General features: G+C 40.6%; 1 protein-coding gene across 8 annotated transcripts in view; it reads left to right on the forward strand.

The window, feature by feature from the left end:
- PDE8A (phosphodiesterase 8A) overlaps positions 1–18,945 on the forward strand; it is a 157,241-nt gene that overhangs the window by 81,867 nt on the left and 56,429 nt on the right. For all 8 annotated transcript variants that reach the window (XM_072801022.1, XM_072800977.1, XM_072800983.1 and 5 more), the window contains exons 4-6: positions 1,116–1,172; positions 1,959–2,013; positions 8,210–8,298. In XM_072801022.1, coding sequence (XP_072657123.1) covers positions 1,116–1,172; positions 1,959–2,013; positions 8,210–8,298 — 201 coding nt within the window. The remainder of the gene's footprint in view (positions 1–1,115; positions 1,173–1,958; positions 2,014–8,209; positions 8,299–18,945) is intronic.

The following is an 18,945-nucleotide window of genomic DNA, read 5'->3' on the forward strand; positions in this document are numbered from 1 at the left end:
TGCCATGAGGCAGGGCTGTATCAGGGGGGCACAGCTACACCGTTCGTTGATGCATCGTTGGTGGCTGCTTTCATGCTACTGTGGCGGAATGGAGTGGTTGTGACAAGTCTGCCAGGCTCACAAAGTCTAAAATACTTGCCATCAGGCCCTTTACAGAAGAAGCTTGCCAAGCAGAGGTACCTGTTGTGTATGCTGAATTGACATCCTCGGATGTATCTGGAATGGCTATGTTATGTACCATCCTCGGGAGAATTGAGAAAGAGCCACTCAAATGGTTTTGTGTGTTCTGTGACTTGGGAGTGGTTCTGTTTCTTGAACTAACAGAGTGGAAGTCACACAGGAAGTCTTGGCTGTTCTCTGCCCCAACCTGGCACGTTCTCTAGGAAGCCAATATGCTTTGACATGGCTGGGGCCGCCCAGGAACGGTCCGCTCCATTCTCTGAGCTGGAGCCACCGTTGAGTGTGTCTTCCTTGCAGCCCAGGGCTGCCTTCCCCCTCTTCCTGAGGCATGACCCCTCTTCTGCAGAGTCCTGCTTTCCCCTCCAGCATAGGCTGAGCTCTTGCCCATCTCCAGTGGAGCCCCTCCTCCTGCTCTTCCTCTCCTGATTCATATCTTGCATTTCCTGGTTTTGAGTTTCTGTTGCTGCTGCTTTTGCCTACCTAGGAACTCTTGTTTGTACTGCTTAGGGAGCTGACCTTTGGGCTTTGTCCCCACTGTAACCATGGCCATCAGCTTGTGGTAGCACACATGTACTCGTATGTCCCTTTGGCAGAGAGAGACAGATAAACCCAGTCACGTAAGCTGAAGGTAGGGAACATTCTCCACCTGAGACCACATGGATTAGCAAAGACCAGAATGAGTAGCAGGTACACTCTCTCAGCCAGCTGCTAAATTTGCACTCCGTGGGTGTTAGGGTTACTCGTTCACTGAGTAGAGTGTGTCCCCTAGAGGAAGGAAATCAGGTAGCCAAGAAGGTAAATCCAGAGAGTGACATGCTTGCTCTTCTACCTCTTCCCAACTTTAATTGTTCTACCAAGATTAAGTATATTTATCATTTTTAAGAATTGCTTTTTAAGAATTTATTTTAAAATTTGTGGTTTTTTTTTTTTTAAAGGTCTATCAGATCCTCAGAACTCTCTGAAAACACAATTATTATTGGTGTAGTACGGAGGTAAGCTCTCATTTTTTTTGAGGGTGAAGCTCAGGTGTCAATGTCATGCTTGCTCTTAGCAGGGGCCTAGGAACTTATTGCTATGACAGATGTGACTGTCATTAATTTGGCATTTTCTTCTTTCTTCTTTGCTTTCACTTCACCTGGTAGGAGTTTCTGCTCTGTGTGAGGTTTTGTGATTTTTGGACTGGCGTTCACTTTAGAAATAGGCCAACCACAAGAGATTGCCATTCCTAAAAGTACAGATGTTACCCAGGGCTTTCAAATTCCCAAGTATCTACAAAGGTTTGATTCATGTATAAACAGGGGAATTCTTTATTTCTTCTGAAATTGGAGGTAAAGGAAGGACTAGAAATATGTTAAGAGAAGGGCAGTATTCAGACATTATTTAGCTTATATGCTCTTGTAGGTAGAAGAAAAGATTCTTTGTCCTTTAAACTTTTTCCAGAGCTTTTGGGGGGAAGACATCATTTTTTTTTTAACCGGAAGTAGAAGAAAATGGGGAAGAACTTAAAATAAAATTTTTATGTGTCAAATAGGTATGTGCTTATTTCTGTATTTTGGATGTTAGTACAAAATCTCCATATTTCAAGCATTGCCAGAAAGCAACATACAGAACTAAAATAGAAAACTATTTTCAATTTTATGCTAATGATTGGTGTATTAGTCTAATTTATCTAAGGTTATTTGACATACGACAGTCCTGTATTATAGAAATTAGTGAATAAAGTGATGAACTGTAATTGATAATAACTGTCTCTAACCTTTTACTCTGTTCTTTTGAAGGACGGATAGAGAAGAGTCCTCTGTGATGCCCCTCATTGCTGCTGGCTTTACAAGGGTATGTACCCACTTCTTTGCTATGCAAGTGTAATTCAGCATGAGAAATTAAATTTTATCTCCTTTCAGAGCCACCAAAAGTTTTGAATTCATTTGGAGAAAAAAATTGTTTTCCTTGTGCTATTACAGTTTGGTTTAACTTTAGAACTTGGTAATCTTAATAATCTACAACATATTATGGTTTTGCTCTCTCAAAATTATGCTTGCTAAAGGCATCTAAACATCATAAAATCTTTAATGGCACACTCATGAAAAGTCATGCCATAGGATATGTTGTTTATAAATAAGGCTGACATGTATACATGCAATTTGAAAGGCAGTGCAAGGATCCTGGAAATGAGGCAGCCCAAACATGCCTCCCACTCCCTCCGCAGCCCTCCCTAACCTGTTGGTTTTCCTTAAGCCAAAGGGCTTCTACAAGCTTTGGTCAGCTGGTTGCCATGAACCTTGGGAATCATGGTGGAGAGAACTGAAGAAAGGCTGATCCTGGGACAGATTTGTGGCCCTAATTTCTGTCTATGAGGTTGTCAAGACACCCCAAGCCACGAATTTACTTTAAAGGGGTTCTAGGTGGTAGGTCGTACTCCTGGGCACCTGGCAGAAGCAAATACAGATCCTCCCTTGCAGAAAACGCCTTTGTCTCTGGCCCCAGAGAATCTTTGCAAGTAATTGCTCAAGGGCAGCAGGCAGCAACCCATGGAAGCTGAGCGGTACATAGGAGATGATGCATTGCAAGTGAGAACTAGTAGGGAAAAGACAGCAGAAACAGACCCCCACAGCCCACAGACACCAGAGTAATCAGATGCAAGTTATAAGGCAGTTATGCTTCTTATATGTAAAGAATAAAAGACAAGCTTGGAAATGTCTGCAAGAAATAGAAAACCTTATAAAAAGTGACACAGCAAATTCTAAGCACAGCACCATTGAATTTTGAGAAATGAACACATTATAACCGAAAAATTTTAAACTTAGTGGGTCTGAAGAAATTATCCAGCATGTAGGACAGAGATTCAGTAAGAGAAGATAAGTTAGGTTAAGAAGTGTGGAGTTTAGCTTATGTGTAGTTGGAGTTCCAGGAGGACAGGAAGGAGAATGAGGCAGAGGCAATACTTGAAGAAGATTTTCCAGAACTGACGAAAGACTGTCATCCATAGATTCAGAAATTCCAACAAATCCGAAGTAGAGTAAATAAAAAGAAGACACTTCGTAGTGAAAAAAAGTGGAGAGCTTAAAATCTCACCAGAGAAAAAAGATTGCCTTCAGAAGAATGATGACTAACAGCTGGCTTCTCAGCAGTGATAAATGGAGAGTAGAAAATAGTGTGATAATGCTTTCAATGTGATGAAATAACTACTCACCTAGAGTGTTAACCCTAGCAGGAAGAGCTTTCAAAAATGAGGCTGATGTACGTTCAGCAGTATGGAAACCGAGAGAGTTTGTAAAGGATGTGCTTCAAGTGGAAGGAAGGCAAATGTCAAGCAGAAGCCTTGAAATACAAGAAGGAATGAAGCCGGAAAATGGGGAATATGGGGATAAATGTAAGCACTCATTTACTGTATGAAACAGTAATAGTCACATCTAGTCTGATTAGAGATGGCAGCAGGAGAGGGAGGCCCAGCCGGGTCCCTGTTCACCCTACAGGTCTAGAGGGGATGTACGTGAACTTCAGAGCCCTGTTTGCCCAAGTGCCCTGTCTGAGGCAGAAAACTGAGAAAGGACTGCAGTGACATAGCAGATGAACTGGAACAGAAACTTGAAGAGGAGGGAGGGTGGATGAGGTGGGAGAAGTGGTGAGCAGTGAATGTGCTGCGCCCACGTGCCGCCTGCTGCCGCCCTCTCTCTGTGGCCTTCCCTCCTCCCCCTACCACGCGTGCCCAGACACAGGCATGTGTGTGTGCACGTACGTGCATGAGTAACGTGTACTGTGGCTTCATTTCTAGTTACATAACACAGGAAATGTAAGTAAAATATAATACGTATCTATCTAACTATAATGTTAGACCTAAAAGGAAAAATGCAGACCTGAATGTATAATACTCTTCTAACAGAGGGGGACACCCCAAAAGAAAAACTTGAACAACAGGTCAGTATTTAAATTCTAGATGATCTTAGCAAATCTAGGCATTTTCAAGGTTTGTGGGGAGGAGGTGGAGGTAGAAGTGTTCTCAGGGCCTCATCTAGCAAACATGCGGTTGGGGGTGGGGAGTGGACAGAGTATCCCAAAGTTTTCATCTGGGAAATGTACAGACTAGAACATTGGTTCTCTGGGAGATGGTCGGTTCTGGGAGTGATTGGTACCTTGTTTTCATATAGTAGTAAAGAAATCTGTGTTGGCCTTTGAGATCAGTGAAAAGGAACATAACCATTAATGGAAAAGTTTAACAAACCTTCCAAATTCACAAGAGGAAATATGAAATTTACAGCCACTTGGTCAAACTGTCTGACACAAAAAGGAATATTGTGAAACCAGTCATGAAGACCGAGTAAGAGAGAAGGAATAAAATCAAGTGCATGTGATTTCTTCCATTTTTAAAAAAGATAGGCTGTTCAACTGGGTTATAAAAGTGCAGTTAAATGGTATTTCTAAGACAAAGCAATAAAGGCTTAGTAACAAATGAACAAAGGTAGCAAGTTGATGCAGACAAAAAAGAACACAAATTCCAATGATAACATCTGGTAATCTGCAGCTTACGATTTTACTTTATACACACACAATGTTATATAAATTATATAAAAAAATGAGATCATTATTTTTACCTAGTTTTGTGTTTCCTCTCCCTTTTTTATTGACAACTCCCAAAGCATATGGCCCATATCAGCACCTACCCCCATTCCCTCACCTGCAGTAATCCGTTCAGTTGTCTGAGAACAACCAGTCAGCCGCTGTGAAGCCGCTGTGAACCAGTCAGCCGCTGTTCCTTTCAGTACAGAATCCTGGGTTGGAAGTGTGGATCACCTCTTGCTAGTGGATCCGAGACCATGCCCCTCCTCCAACCTATGTGGGAAAGCATTCACACAAGGAGAAAAACTTTCCCAGCCTGCTCTGAAGATCCTCTTCAGCTTCAAACTGGCTATTTTTTTTTAGCAAGGACCGCTGAAGCTTCTATTTTCTAGTGAAACCTGAGGATAGATGATGTGCCCTGCCTTGGATTCTTTGCTTACCTACAACCACCAGGAGTCATGAAGCTTTATATTTATTTGTATGTGTCTCTTTGAAAAGAGTTGGGAATGTGTGTGTTTGGTGAGCGATGTATTTGAAATTCCCCATAAGGAAATATACTGGCATAGCTGTGTAGGCTGGAGAGGGCACTTTGGTAGAAGGTATAGTAAACCTCAGTCCTTATATTTTCGTCATATAGTCAAGTTATCCTGAAGCTAACTTGAAAATGCAAGGGTAGCTGACGCACACACTCTCCACCCTCCACCCAGTGCTTGGTCAAGGTGTCCTTTGAAGCCCTTGGTAGAAGCACTCTTAGGTGCATGTCCCTAAGCACAGAAGCTTTAAAATGGTCATTCCAAGGGTTCATGACCTAGCAAATAAGGAGGTAGCCACAGGCTCACCATTTTGTGGGAGATGAATTCAAGTGGAGGACCAGTCCTCAGAGACCACAGTGAAAACTAATCTTCCCTCAAGCAGAGTTCCCTTCCTTCACATAGCAACAGGGCCCTGAGGTAGGCAGTAGTGCCAAGGCTTGAGCCAGCCCCTGCCTGAAAGCCAACACCATGGTGGGGTCTCTGGTCTTTAGGAGGCAGCCAGCTATTTTATGGGTTAGTGCCATCATTCAAGATTTCAGGGTGAATGGAGACCTGCTTGCTTCCTCCATTGGACTTGCTGGCAGCCGAGCATTTGCTCAGGTTTGGTGTGTCTCAGTGCTGGTTGTGCATGAGAATCCTCTGGAAAAACTTCTCTACCTAGAGAGGCACTTTGAGGTGGTGGTGGGAGGGGCCTGCACATTGGTATTATTTTGTAAAATTGCAGATAATTTTAACAGCAGCCCAAGGTTGAAAGCCACTGGGTGGGGCCTCACAAAGTAGGTGTGATAAAGGCTCTGGAAAAGCAAGGTTGAATCCGCTCAGGAGTCCACAGGATTCGTGGCCTGGCCCCTCTGGTGGAATGGAGTAGGGATAGGAGGCTAGCGGCTGTTGATGGAGCAGGAGCAGCAGCCTGTCTCCCAGGTGTCCCTGGACTTGGTGCCCTTCTTTGCCCTCCATGCCTTGTGGAATTCTTGGGTCATACTTGAAAATTGGAGAAGGGCTGGAAAGGCTGGATGTTTAGAAGCAGAGCAGAAGTAGTGAGGGGGAGGGACAGACAGCATGGGCGAGATGCCCTGCATTTGGTCACATGTGCTTCTTTTGTAACTTTGCAGTCTACCTTTGGGGTAAAGAAGTTTGGATATATACATTCATACCCAGTGAAAAATCTGGTTGCATGCCTGGGAGGCCATTTGTAAATACACATGTCTCAACATCCTAGGATCTCACTTGCAGAGCAGGTGAGGCCAGCCAGGCCCTTGGCAGCTGCAGTCCCCACCCCTTGTCTACTGGCAGTGGCATAAGCCCTGGGCTCAGGAATCTCCTCCCTGTTCCTGCCTGGTCAGCAGTAGGTCCCTGTGCAGGTTGATGGCATTCTTGGGTGTTCTGTGGAGTCAGGCCCAACTGAGGAATGGACGGCAGGCCAGTGCTCTCCTCTCAGTAGATGAGAGCTGGTTGGCATGGCACCTCTCTCAGACTTCTGTGAGTGAGAAGGGCTGTGTTTTGGTGTGCAGGTTAGGGACCACCATGCCCGTAGCCAGCAGCCCTTGCTGCCTCTCTTCCCCTCCCAGAGACAGCGGTCATCATACTCTATGGTCATATAGCAGTTTGCAGTTCAAGCGCTTTTGTCCACTTGGTTCTTACAGTCCTCTGTGGTGGCTAGGAGCAGGATAGTCTTGTTCTGTAAGTGAAGACACCAGCCCAGGAAGATTGGGTTCCTCATTTAGGGCCATACGGTTTATAAGCCACGAACCTGGAGCTTGTTTGACACTCAGGCAAGATCTTGATCACTGTTTAAATGGGAGAGGTAGGGGCAGCCTAAGTGGCTCAGCGGTTTAGCGCCGCCTTCGGCCGGGGTGTGATCCTGGAGACCCAGGATTGAGTCCCATGTCGGACTCCTTGCATGGAGCCTGCTTCTCCCTCTGCCTGTGTCTCTGCCCACCGCCCCCCTCCCCCTCTCTGTGTGCGTGTTTCTCATGAATAAATAAATAAAATTTAAAAAAAATAAATGGGGGAGCTATTCACCTTCACTGTGGCAGAGACAGGAGCTCCGTGAGGGGCTCGTGTCCCAGGTTTGTCTGGCTTCCGCTTGCGGATGGTGACCTGCCCTGCCTCTTAGGCCTCAGCCTGCTCCTTGGCTGATCCGAGTATTAGCCACGCATTGAGCAGGTGAAAGCCAGAGCTGGTCATAGAAATAGGGGTGAGTTAATGTTCCCAAATATTTCTTCCACCCAACTGGAACTATGTAACAGAACATAGTGAAGTCTAAGATATCTTCACAGAATACATAGTTTGGTGGTGGAATGAGTCCATGCTTCTCAGAACTATGTGATTTGCTTTGTGGTGAAATGCTTCCATTATGTAAACATTATTATATGAGGTAGTAATTGTCCACAGCAGGAAGAGCTCCTGGACAAGGCCATGACTCTGCCAGCACCTCTGACATGGAGGGCCATCCTTTGATGGCTTGGTTGAGCTGTGCTTAGAGGTGAGTGTAGAAGAGAATGTCCTGAGTGGGGGTGATCTTTGTGAAATACAGGTGCAAAGAGAAGTACAAGCATGTTTTTGCTTACTGTGAGCTTGAACAGCTTTGAAGAGTTAAACCATATACTGAACCTGGATAAGGGAATATGCTCTGGGAGTTATAGAACCTCAGTTAAATAAATTCTTCCTTCTACATATTCTAGCTTCTGATGGTGAATGCAGACAACCAGAATCCTCTCACCTCAAACAAAGCATCCTTAAGCAAGCCCTGCCTTTCTGAAGGTGAATTTGGTACCCATAGGCTTTATCTCTCAGTTCCTGTTCATCATTAAAGATCATGTATTTTTTAGATTCCAGTTACCCACTTGAGAAGTCTATTGAAAAGAGTTATTTTTATTGATAGGCATATTAATTTAAAGATACACATTTGTTGATCCACAAAATCTCCTTTCTCTCTGTAGAGGTATGTGGAAAACCCCAGCCTCATGGCCTGTTACAATGAACTGCTCCAGCTGGAGTTCGGAGAGGTGCGGTCCCAGCTGAAACTCAGGTAATTAATTCTGCTACTTCTGGAATGCCCACACCACACCATGTGGGACAGCTTTTTTGTCTTTCTTTTCTTTCTTTTCCTCCTTTCTTTCTTTCGTATTTAGAGATCTCCATTCCCAAATTTTGTTTTGTTTTTTAGGATTTTATTTATTTATTCACGAGAGACGTAGAGAGCAAGGCAGAGACACATGCAGAGGGAGAAGCAGGCTCCCTGCGGGTAGCCTGATGTGGGACTCGATCCTGGGACTCCAGGATCACACCCTGAGCCAAAGGCAGATGCTCAACCGCTGAGGCACCCAGGTATCCCATGGGGCAGCTTTTCGAGCGAGGTTTTCAGTTGTGGCTCTTTTGGCCCTAACTGACCTCCTACTGAAATGGGAGGGAGTGGTGACCTGGCAGCTCTCCTCACACAGACTCTTGGAGTCTGCCTGGGTGTCTAATGACTGGTCAGGTTAATGATGGGAGACTCACATTTAAAGATGGAGCTCCAGGGGTCTTGGGATCAAGTCCCACATCAGGCTCTCCACATCAGGCTCCCCACAGGAAGCTTGCTTCTTCCTCTGTCTGTGTCTCTGCCTCTCGCTCTGTGTCTCTCATGAATTAAAAAAAAAAAAAAATGGGGCTCCAAAAGAAAACAATTATCTGTTAAGTTTTTTAAGAAAATAAGTTGAAATATATACACACAGCCAACCTACTAATATTTATTATCTTTGCTAAGTGACATGTTTTCTTCTCCACAGAAAGGCATTTTATGATTTGCTCCTGAGCAAGTTTTTTTTTTTTTTTTTTAAGTGAAATGAGTTAGAAGCCTAAGTCCTTGTACAATAGGAAAAGTAAAAAGATTAGTAAAATTATAGGAGTTTGAGAGAAGGGGAAAAATGTCAGCAGCCCTTTGTCATCCTGGGTTTCTTCCTTGGGGGGCCTGCTGTTCTCTAATATTTCCAGGGATCAAGGAGAGAATGAAATCACTCTGTTTATTCCCAGGGCAGAGATAAGGGGACTAGGCCTGGAGTCGGAAGATTGGTAGGGACCAGTACAGGCTCCACATGCAGGGAAGGAAAGTACTTCACAGGCTGAAGGAGATGAAGCTTGAGGTAGCAGAGAAGTTCTGACGAGCAGATGTGTTTCGAGGCTAATAAAGTGTATGAAAGAGTCTTATTGCCAGATTCTGCCAGGAAACTGAGGTGGCTGGCTGCCCTAAGGCCTGCTCACCCCTCACTCCGGATGCTGACTGGCTGCGGCATTCCTACAGTGGATTAGGCTACCAGCCACTCTGAGGGTAGAGCAGAGTTTTGGAGCAGTTGGTGGTACTAGCGGATACCTGGCCCTATCAAGATGCAGCAGCTGACACCTAGGGAGATTAAACGACTTTGGTCTAGGACCTCACAGGCAGCAGACGGCCGTAGGGAGTCCTGCAGATTGTAATCAGCCTTTTTCAAACTGCAGTCATTGTCTCTCTTCCATCCCTAAATTTAAGTGTAACCTCTGACCTTTTCTTCCTGAATACCTTCACCTAGGAAACACAGCATCATCTCCCCTGTGGTCCTAGACGGAAATCACTATGTCTCCTCACACATCCCCAACTCCAGTCACTAACCAAGTCCTATTAATTTTGCCACCTGAGTATCTGTGGAATATACCCACTTCTCTTCCTCTTTAGGCCACTCTCCTCTAACCTGGATTAGTGAACCATCCATTAGTCTCCCTACATCATTCTGGACTCGTCCTTGTCGTTCTGCACACCACGGTAATACGCAACTCCACTTGTGCTTCAGCTCTGCACCTCCCCATTTCCTTCAAGCTAAAGCCCGAACTTTAAGATGTGGCCTGCACAGTTCTCTGTAGTGCATCTCCTGCCTTCCCCTCTGTCCCCACCTGTGGTTCTCCGCACTAGCTGACAACCAAGGGAGAAGTGCATTATCAAGGGCAATATGAGGGAAGGGGGAGATGCGGGCTTGAGAGCTGGGAGAAATCCAGACTTGTTCCACCGGATGTTAAAATGCGCCAACAAGCTATAACAAGCGCCTTTGTGTTACTGCTAGATCAGTAAACTGGAATGTAAAGTGTAGAGATAGACTTGAGTATATTTCAGAATTTAGCATATGATCAACACAGCAGCTTAAATCAATATGGAAAAGGGCAGACTTTTCAGTGAATATGCTTGTGACAGCTCGTTAACTGTTTGGAAGGAAAATTCAGCTCATATTGATCTCACACCCAACCCCAAAATAAATTCCAGTGACTTAAGAGACTTGATGTCAAAAAGTAGGGCCACATAAGTACTAAAAATATAAGTGTACATATGTAACTGGATGATGAAGTCTGTTTAAGTTCTGCATGGCATAAAAGCCAAATTGGGTAAGGAAAGAGATTCAGATTAAACAAATATAAAAATGTTAAGCTTGTCTACAGTTCTTTTTTAAACTGTAAGTAATGTTACATTTTTATTTTGTCTTATTTTAAAGATTTATTTATTTATTTATTTATTTATTTATTTATTTATTTGAAAGAGAGCATGAATGGGAGGGAGAGAGGGAGAGAGAATCTTAAGCAGACTCTGCTGAGCATGGAGTCCAATGGGAGGCTAGATTTCATGATCTTGAGGTCATGATCTGAGCCAAAACCAAGAGTTGGGTGCTTAGCTGACTCTGCTACCAGGCACCCCAATAATGTTACATTTTTAGATAAATAACATACTGGGGAGAATATATCTGTAATATATAGGACAGACAGGTTAATACCCCAAATACGTAAAGGGTTTTTGATCAATCAGTTAAAAAGTGGGAACATCCAGTAGAAGAAATTAAAAAGGCGTGATCAAGCAGTTCACAGGGGGTAGTAATGGCCAGTAAAAGTGAAAAGATAGATGTTTGGCTTCATTAGCAATCAAAGAAATAAAAATGAAATGGTATACTATTTTTTATTTACCAAATCTGCAAAAAGTTTAAAAAGAATGATAAAAACAAGCAGGGCTTCTCACAGATCCATCTCCTCTAAGCTTATTATATCAGAGTTAGGAACTTCTTTCTCATTGTTTTTTTATTTTATTTTTTTAAATAACAGCTTTATTGATGTATAATTCATATTACATCACTTGATTTTTATATACCAAGAAATGAAAGTAATCCCTATTGGCTAAGCTCCTTTGTCTTATTTAGTGAGATAGTTTATTAATACCAAATAATGTAAAAGCATTGCTCTTGTTAGTTTCCTTAATACTGTCTTTACATTTTATGAACAAATAGGCAGTTGCTTTCTTTCTTTTCATCTTCTGAGGCATATAAGAGAACTAAATTGGAAGTGACCCAAATGTCCAATCATGGGGATTTATTGAATAAATTATGGCATAACTTTAAAATAGACTGTTAAATGCATAGGACAATAAACGTCAACCTCATGGTAACCACAAAGCAAAACTTAAGGTAAATACACAAAAGAAAATGAGAAAGAAAAAAAAAAAGAAAAAAAAAAAAAAAAAAAGAAAATGAGAAAGAAATCTAAACATAGCACTAAAGAAAGTTATCAAACTAGAAAGAGAAGAAAGGAACAGAGAGTAATTCTAAAAACACGCAGAAAAGAGTGAACAAAATGGCAATAAGTACTTATCCAGTAATTACTGTAAATGTAAATAGACCAAATTCTCTAATCAAAAGGCAGTATACTTGAATAAAAAATAATAAATAATTTTCAAAAAGACTCCTCTGTGTGCCTGCCTAGAAGAGACTTGCTTCAGAAGTAAGGATACACACAGAATGAAAGGGAAAGGATAGAAAAAAGATATTCCACACTAGAAACAAAAAGAAAGCTGGTGTAACTGTATATGAGACAAAATAGGCTTTAAAACAAAGGCTTTAATATTACATATTACATAATATTACATATTACAATATTACATACATATTACATAATATTACATATTACATAATGATAAAGAGGCCAAACCAACAAAAAGATATAACAGTTATAAATATATATACAGCCAACATAGGACACCAACATACGTGAAGTAAATATTAACAGATGTAAAGAGAGAAATTGACAATATAATCCTAGTAGGGGGCTTTAACACCCCACTTAAATCAGTGGATAGATCATCCAGACAGAAAATCAATAAGGGAACATTGGCCTTAAACGGCACATTAGACCAGATGAACTTAATAGATACAATACAGAACATTTCATCCAAAAGCAGCAAGATTTGTGTTCTTCTCAAGTGTTGTACATGCAGCATTCTCCAGGACAGATCATGTTAGGCCACAAAAGAAATCTCCGTGTTTTCAGGAAGATTGAGATTGGAGCAACCATCTTTTCTGATCACAGTGGTATAAACTAGAAATCAATTATAAGAAGAATATTGAGGGAAAAAAACACAAAAATTTGGAGAATGCTACTAAACAACCAATGGGCCACCAGAGAAATCAAAGGAGAAATTTTTTAAAATGCTAAGGAATAGGGATCCCTGGGTAGCTCAGCGGTTTGACACCTGCCTTTGGCCCAGGGCGCGATCCTGGAGTCCCGGGATTGAGTCCCGCGTCGGGCTCCCAGCGTGGAGCCTGCTTCTCCCTCCTCCTGTGTCTCTCTGCCTCTCTCTCTCTTTCTGCCTCTCATGAATAAATAAATAAAATCTTTAAAAACAAAAACAAAAAAACCTCCCAACAACAGAGTCCAGGACCAGATGGCTTCACTGGTGATATCTCCTAAACACTGAATAAAGAATTAATACCAGAGTATTAAGAGTTCTCCAACTCTTCCAAAAAAACAGAAGAGGAAAAAAAAAAAAAAAGAGGAGGGAACTCTTCCATACTCAATTTATGAGACCAGCATTACCATAGTACCAACCCAGACAAGCAGGCCATGAAATAGTAAAATGACAGGCCAATATCCCTGATGAACATAGATGTAAAAATCCTCAACAAAATATTAGCAAACTGAATTCAGCAATACATTTAAAGGATCATATAACATTTATTCTGAGGATATAAGCATAGTTCAGTCTACAAATCAACATGATATATGCCACATTAACAAAATGAAAACTAAAAATCCTATGATCATCTTAATAGATATAGAAAAAGCATTCGATAGAGTGTAACATTCATTTATGATAAAAACTCTCCACAAAGTGGGTATGGGGGAACGTACCTCAATGTAAGAAAGGCCATATATGACAGACTCACAGTTAACACCATACTCGGTAGTGAAAAGTTGAAAGCTTTTCTCCTAAGGTCAGAGACAGGACAAGAATCCCCCTGCCCCCAAACACACACACACACATTCTTTTATTTAACACAGTACTGGAAGTCCTAACCAGAGTAATTAGCAAGAAAAACAAAAGGTATCCAAATTGGAAAGGAAAAGGTAAAACTGTCACTATTTGCAGATAAAATGATACTATATATAGAAAACCCTAAAGGTACCACCAAAAAAGCTTACTGGAACTAATAAACCAATTCACTAAAGTTACAGGATGCAAAAATCAATAAACAAAAAATCCATTGCATTTCTATACACTAATAATGACCTATCCAAAAGAAAAATAAATCCCATTTATAATTGCTTCAAAAAGAATAAAATATTTAGGAATAAATGACCAAACAGGTAAAAATCCTATACACTGAAAACTGTAAGACATTGATAAAAGAAATTGGAGACTATGCAAATAAATGGGAAAATATATCCTGCTCATGGATCAAAATAATTAATATTGTTAAAATGTCCATACTATATAAAGCAATCTGCAAATTCACTGTAATCCCTATCAAAATTCCAATGACATTTTTCACAGAACTAGAGCGAATAATCGTAAAAACTTATATGAAATCACAAAAGACCCTGAATAGCCAAAGCAATCTTGAGAAATAAGAACAAAGCTAGAAGTATTACGCTTCCTGATTTCAAATTATACTACAAACCTATAGTAATCAAAATAGCATGGTCTGGAATGAAAACAGACACATAGATCAATGGAATAGATTAGAGAGCCCAGAAATAAATCCACGTTTACATAGTCAATTAATCTACAACAAAAGAGGCTAGACTATGAAATGGGGAAAGGACAGTTTTTTTTTAAATAAATGGTTGTTAGGAGAACTGGACCATTATCTTAACCATATACAAAAACTAACTCAAAATGCATTAAAGACTTGTATGTAAGACCTGAAAGCATAAAACTAGAAGAACGCAGAAGTAGCAAGCTCCTTGACACTGGTTTCAGTGATTTTCTTTTTTTGGGTGGATCGAGCTCCAAAAGCAAAGGCATAGAAGCAAAAATCAACAGATGAGACTACATCAAACTAAAAAGCTTCTGCGCAGTGAAGGAAGCCATCAATACAGTGAAGAGTTAACCTGTTGAATGGGAGAAGATATTTGTTAATCATAGATTTGATAAGAGTTAATATCCAAAATACATAAAGAATTCATACAACTAAATAACCAAAAAACTGATTAAGAATTGGGTGGAGGATCTGAATAAACATTTTGTTCAAAGAAGACAGATGCCCAACAGACACATGAGAAGATGCTTAACATCACTAATCCTCAAGGAAATTCAGGTCAAAATCACAGATCTCACTTTGCACCTGTCAGAATGGCCAAAATAAAAAATACAAGAAACTGTAAATGCTGATGAGGGTGTAGAGAAAAGGGAACCTTCATCATTATTGGTAGGAATGCAAACAGGTGCAGTACTGTGGAAAACAGTAAGGAGTTTGCTCAAAAAAGTTAAAAATAGAATTACCATATGACCCAGTAATTCTACTACTATTTACCCAAAGAATGCAAAAACGTGAATTCAAAAAGATAGTATGCACCTCTGTGTTTACTGCAGCATTATTTACAATAGCCAAATTATGGAAGTAACACAAGCGTCCATTGATAGGTAAATGGATACAAGAGATGTTTTACATATATACATATTATAATGTATATATTCATTCCATACTGTATATATATACACACACATATACCTACTATATATAATACATATATGTGTATATATTCCATAGTATGTGTGTATACATACACACACACACAAACATAGATGTGTGCGCACACAATGGAATATTATTCAGCCATAAAAAGAATGAAATGTTGCCATTAGAGAAAGATAAGTGAAATCTAAACAACAAAACAAATAAAATGAAATTAAACCTAGACTGGGGATCCCTAGGTGGCTCAGTGGTTTGGCACCTGCCTTCAACCCAGGGCGTGATCCTGGAGACCCAGGATCAAGTCCCACATCTGGCTCCCTCCATGGAGCCTGCTTCTCCCTCTGCCTGTGTCTCTGCCTCTCTCTCTCTCTGTGTCTGTCATGAATAAATAAATAAAATCTTTAAAAAACACACACAAAAAAACCTAGACTCCTAAATACAGAGAACAGAGTGGTGGCAAACAGGGAAAGGGGGTTGGGGCTGGATGCCAAATTGGTGAAGGGGATCCCAAGGCACAGACGTATGGTTATAACAAAAGTACATCATGGGAAATAGAGTCAAATAATACAGTTGACCCTTGAACCATGCAGGGCTTAGGGCACTGACCCTTCATGAAGTTGAAAATCCATGTAGAACTTTTGACTCCTCAGAAATTTGAGTATTAACAGCCTACTGTAGATTGGAAGCCCTGTTGATAATATATAACCAGTCATTTAACATATGGTATATTATATATGGATGAGCTGATTGTATTGTTATTAATATTAATTTTGTATGGTAACACATAACTAGACTTGCTGTGATCAGTTTGCAATGTGTACAAATGTCAAATCACTATGTTTAACACATGAAACTAATAGAATATTATATGTCAACTATATTTCATTTAAAAAGACTGAGTTCACCCAAAAGCATAAGATACCTAGGAATAAACCTAACCAAAGAGGTAAAGGATCTATACCCTAAAAACTATAGAACATTTCTGAAAGAAATTGAGGAAGACACAAAGAGATGGAAAAATATTCCATGCTCATGGATTGGCAAAATTAATATTGTGAAAATGTCAATGTTACCCAGGGCAATTTACACGTTTAATGCAATCCCTATCAAAATACCATGGACTTTCTTCAGAGAGTTAGAACAAATTATTTTAAGATTTGTGTGGAATCAGAAAAGACCCCGAATAGCCAGGGGAATTTTAAAAAAGAACACCATAGCTGGGGGCATCACAATGCCAGATTTCAGGTTGTACTACAAAGCTGTGGTCATCAAGACAGTGTGGTACTGGCACAAAAACAGACACATAGGGGATCCCTGGGTGGCTCAGCGGTTTAGCGCCTGCCTTTGGCCCAGGGCGTGATCCTGGAGTCCCGGGATCGAGTCCCACGTTGGGCTCCTGGTGTGGAGCCTGCTTCTCCCTCCTCCTGTGTCTCTGCCTCTCTCTCTCTCTCTCTCTATGCCTATCATAAATAAATAAATAAATAAATAAATAAATAAATAAATAAATAATCTTAAAAAAAAAAAAAAAACAGACACATAGATCAATGGAACAGAATAGAGAACCCAGAAGTGGACCCTGAACTTTATGGTCAACTAATATTCGATAAAGGAGGAAAGACTATCCATTGGAAGAAAGACAGCCTTTTCAATAAATGGTGCTGGGAAAATTGGACATCCACATGCAGAAGAATGAGACTAGACCACTCTCTTTCACCATACACAAAGATAAACTCAAAATGGATGAAAGATCTAAATGTGAGACAAGATTCCATCAAAATCCTAGAGGAGAACACAGGCAACACCCTTTTTGAACTTGGCCACAGTAACTTCTTGCAAGATACATCCTGAAGGCAAAAGAAACAAAAGCAAAAATGAACTATTGGGACTTCATCAAGATAAGAAGCTTTTGCACAGCAAAGGATACAGTCAACAAAACTCAAAGACAACCTACAGAATGGGAGAAGATATTTGCAAATGACGTATCAGATAAAGGGCTAGTTTCCAAGATCTATAAAGGACTTCTTAAACTCAACACCAAAGAAGCAAACAATCCAATCATGAAATGGGCAAAAGACATGAACAGAAATCTCACAGAGGAAGACATAGACATGGCCAACATGCACATGAGAAAATGCTCTGCATCACTTGCCATCAGGAAAATACAAATCAAAACCACGATGAGATACCACCTCACACCAGTGAGAATGGGGAAAATTAACAAGGCAGGAAACCACAAATGTCGGAGAGGATGCGGAGAAAAGGGAACCCTCTTACACTGTTGGTGGGAATGTGAACTGGTGCAGCCACTCTGGAAAACTGTGTGGAGGTTCCTCAAAGAGTTAAAAATAGACCTGCCCTACGACCCAGCAATTGCACTGTTGGGGATTTACCCCAAAGATACAGATGCAATGAAACGCCGGGACACCTGCACCCCGATGTTTCTAGCAGCAATGGCCACAATAGCCAAACTGTGGAAGGAGCCTCGGTGTCCATCGAAAGATGAATGGATAAAGAAGATGTGGTTTATGTATACAATGGAATATTACTCAGCCATTAGAAATGACAAATACCCACCATTTGCTTCAACGTGGATGGAACTGGAGGGTATGATGCTGAGTGAAGTAAGTCAATCGGAGAAGGACAAACATTATATGTTCTCATTCATTTGGGGAATATAAATAATAGTGAAAGGGAATATAAGGGAAGGGAGAAGAAATGTGTGGGAAATATCAGAAAGGGAGACAGAACATAAAGACTCCTAACTCTGGGAAACTAACTAAGGGTGGTGGAAGGGGAGGAGGGCGGGGGGTGGGGGTGAATGGGTGACGGGCACGGGGGGAGGGGGCACTTGACGGGATGAGCACTGGGTGTTATTCTGTATGTTGGTAAATTGAACACCAATAAAAAATAAATTTATTAAAAAAATGAACAGTTTAGAAATGGGCTTAATAATATGTTAGATTCTTTAAAAAAAAATGTTAGGTTCTTTAAAGTCCTCTCCAGTATGATATTATTTGTTCAGAAAAGTTCATGCTCTCTCTTTATTACTTTATCTTCCTGTAGAAATAGTTTTAAAAACTTTGGATTAGCAGATTCTAATTTTTACTGAAGAGACTAAGAAAAGGACTAACTAAATCAGAAAACTCTAGCTGGTGAAATCTGCAGTTAAGCATAGATTTTATTATTGGTAAAAGTGAAGAGGAAACACTACAGATGTATGATTAAATTATTAGGATGTTTTTTCAAAAGCACATACAATAAATATGTTTACATTTAAAAAAAAGACTGAGTTATCTTTCTGGTAACTGTAGAAGTTTTGTTGTGATATGTATAGGCAGTCAAAGATTACACTGCCAGGTATATATGGAATATGTTCTATAGATAAGTATCAGGTGGTTTATTAATAAAATTACAGTTGACCCTTAAACATCACGGGTTCTTATACGTGGATTCTTTTCAATAAATACAGTAGTATAAATGGATTTTCTCTTCCTTATGATCTTTTTAGTAGCATTTTCTTTTCCCTAGCGTACTTTATTGTGAGGATACATTAAATAACACATATAGCATATAAAATCTGTGTTAGTTGACTGGTTATGTTATCGACAAGGCTTCTTGGTCTACAGTACGTAAGTTTCTGGGTAGTAAAAAGTTGTATGTAGATTTTTGACTGCACAGAGGGTTGGCACTCTTAACCCTTGCCTTGTTCAAGGTTAGCT

The sequence above is a fragment of the Canis lupus genome, chromosome 2, assembly GCF_048164855.1.
Source record: "Canis lupus baileyi chromosome 2, mCanLup2.hap1, whole genome shotgun sequence".
Taxonomy (NCBI): Eukaryota; Metazoa; Chordata; class Mammalia; order Carnivora; family Canidae; genus Canis; species Canis lupus.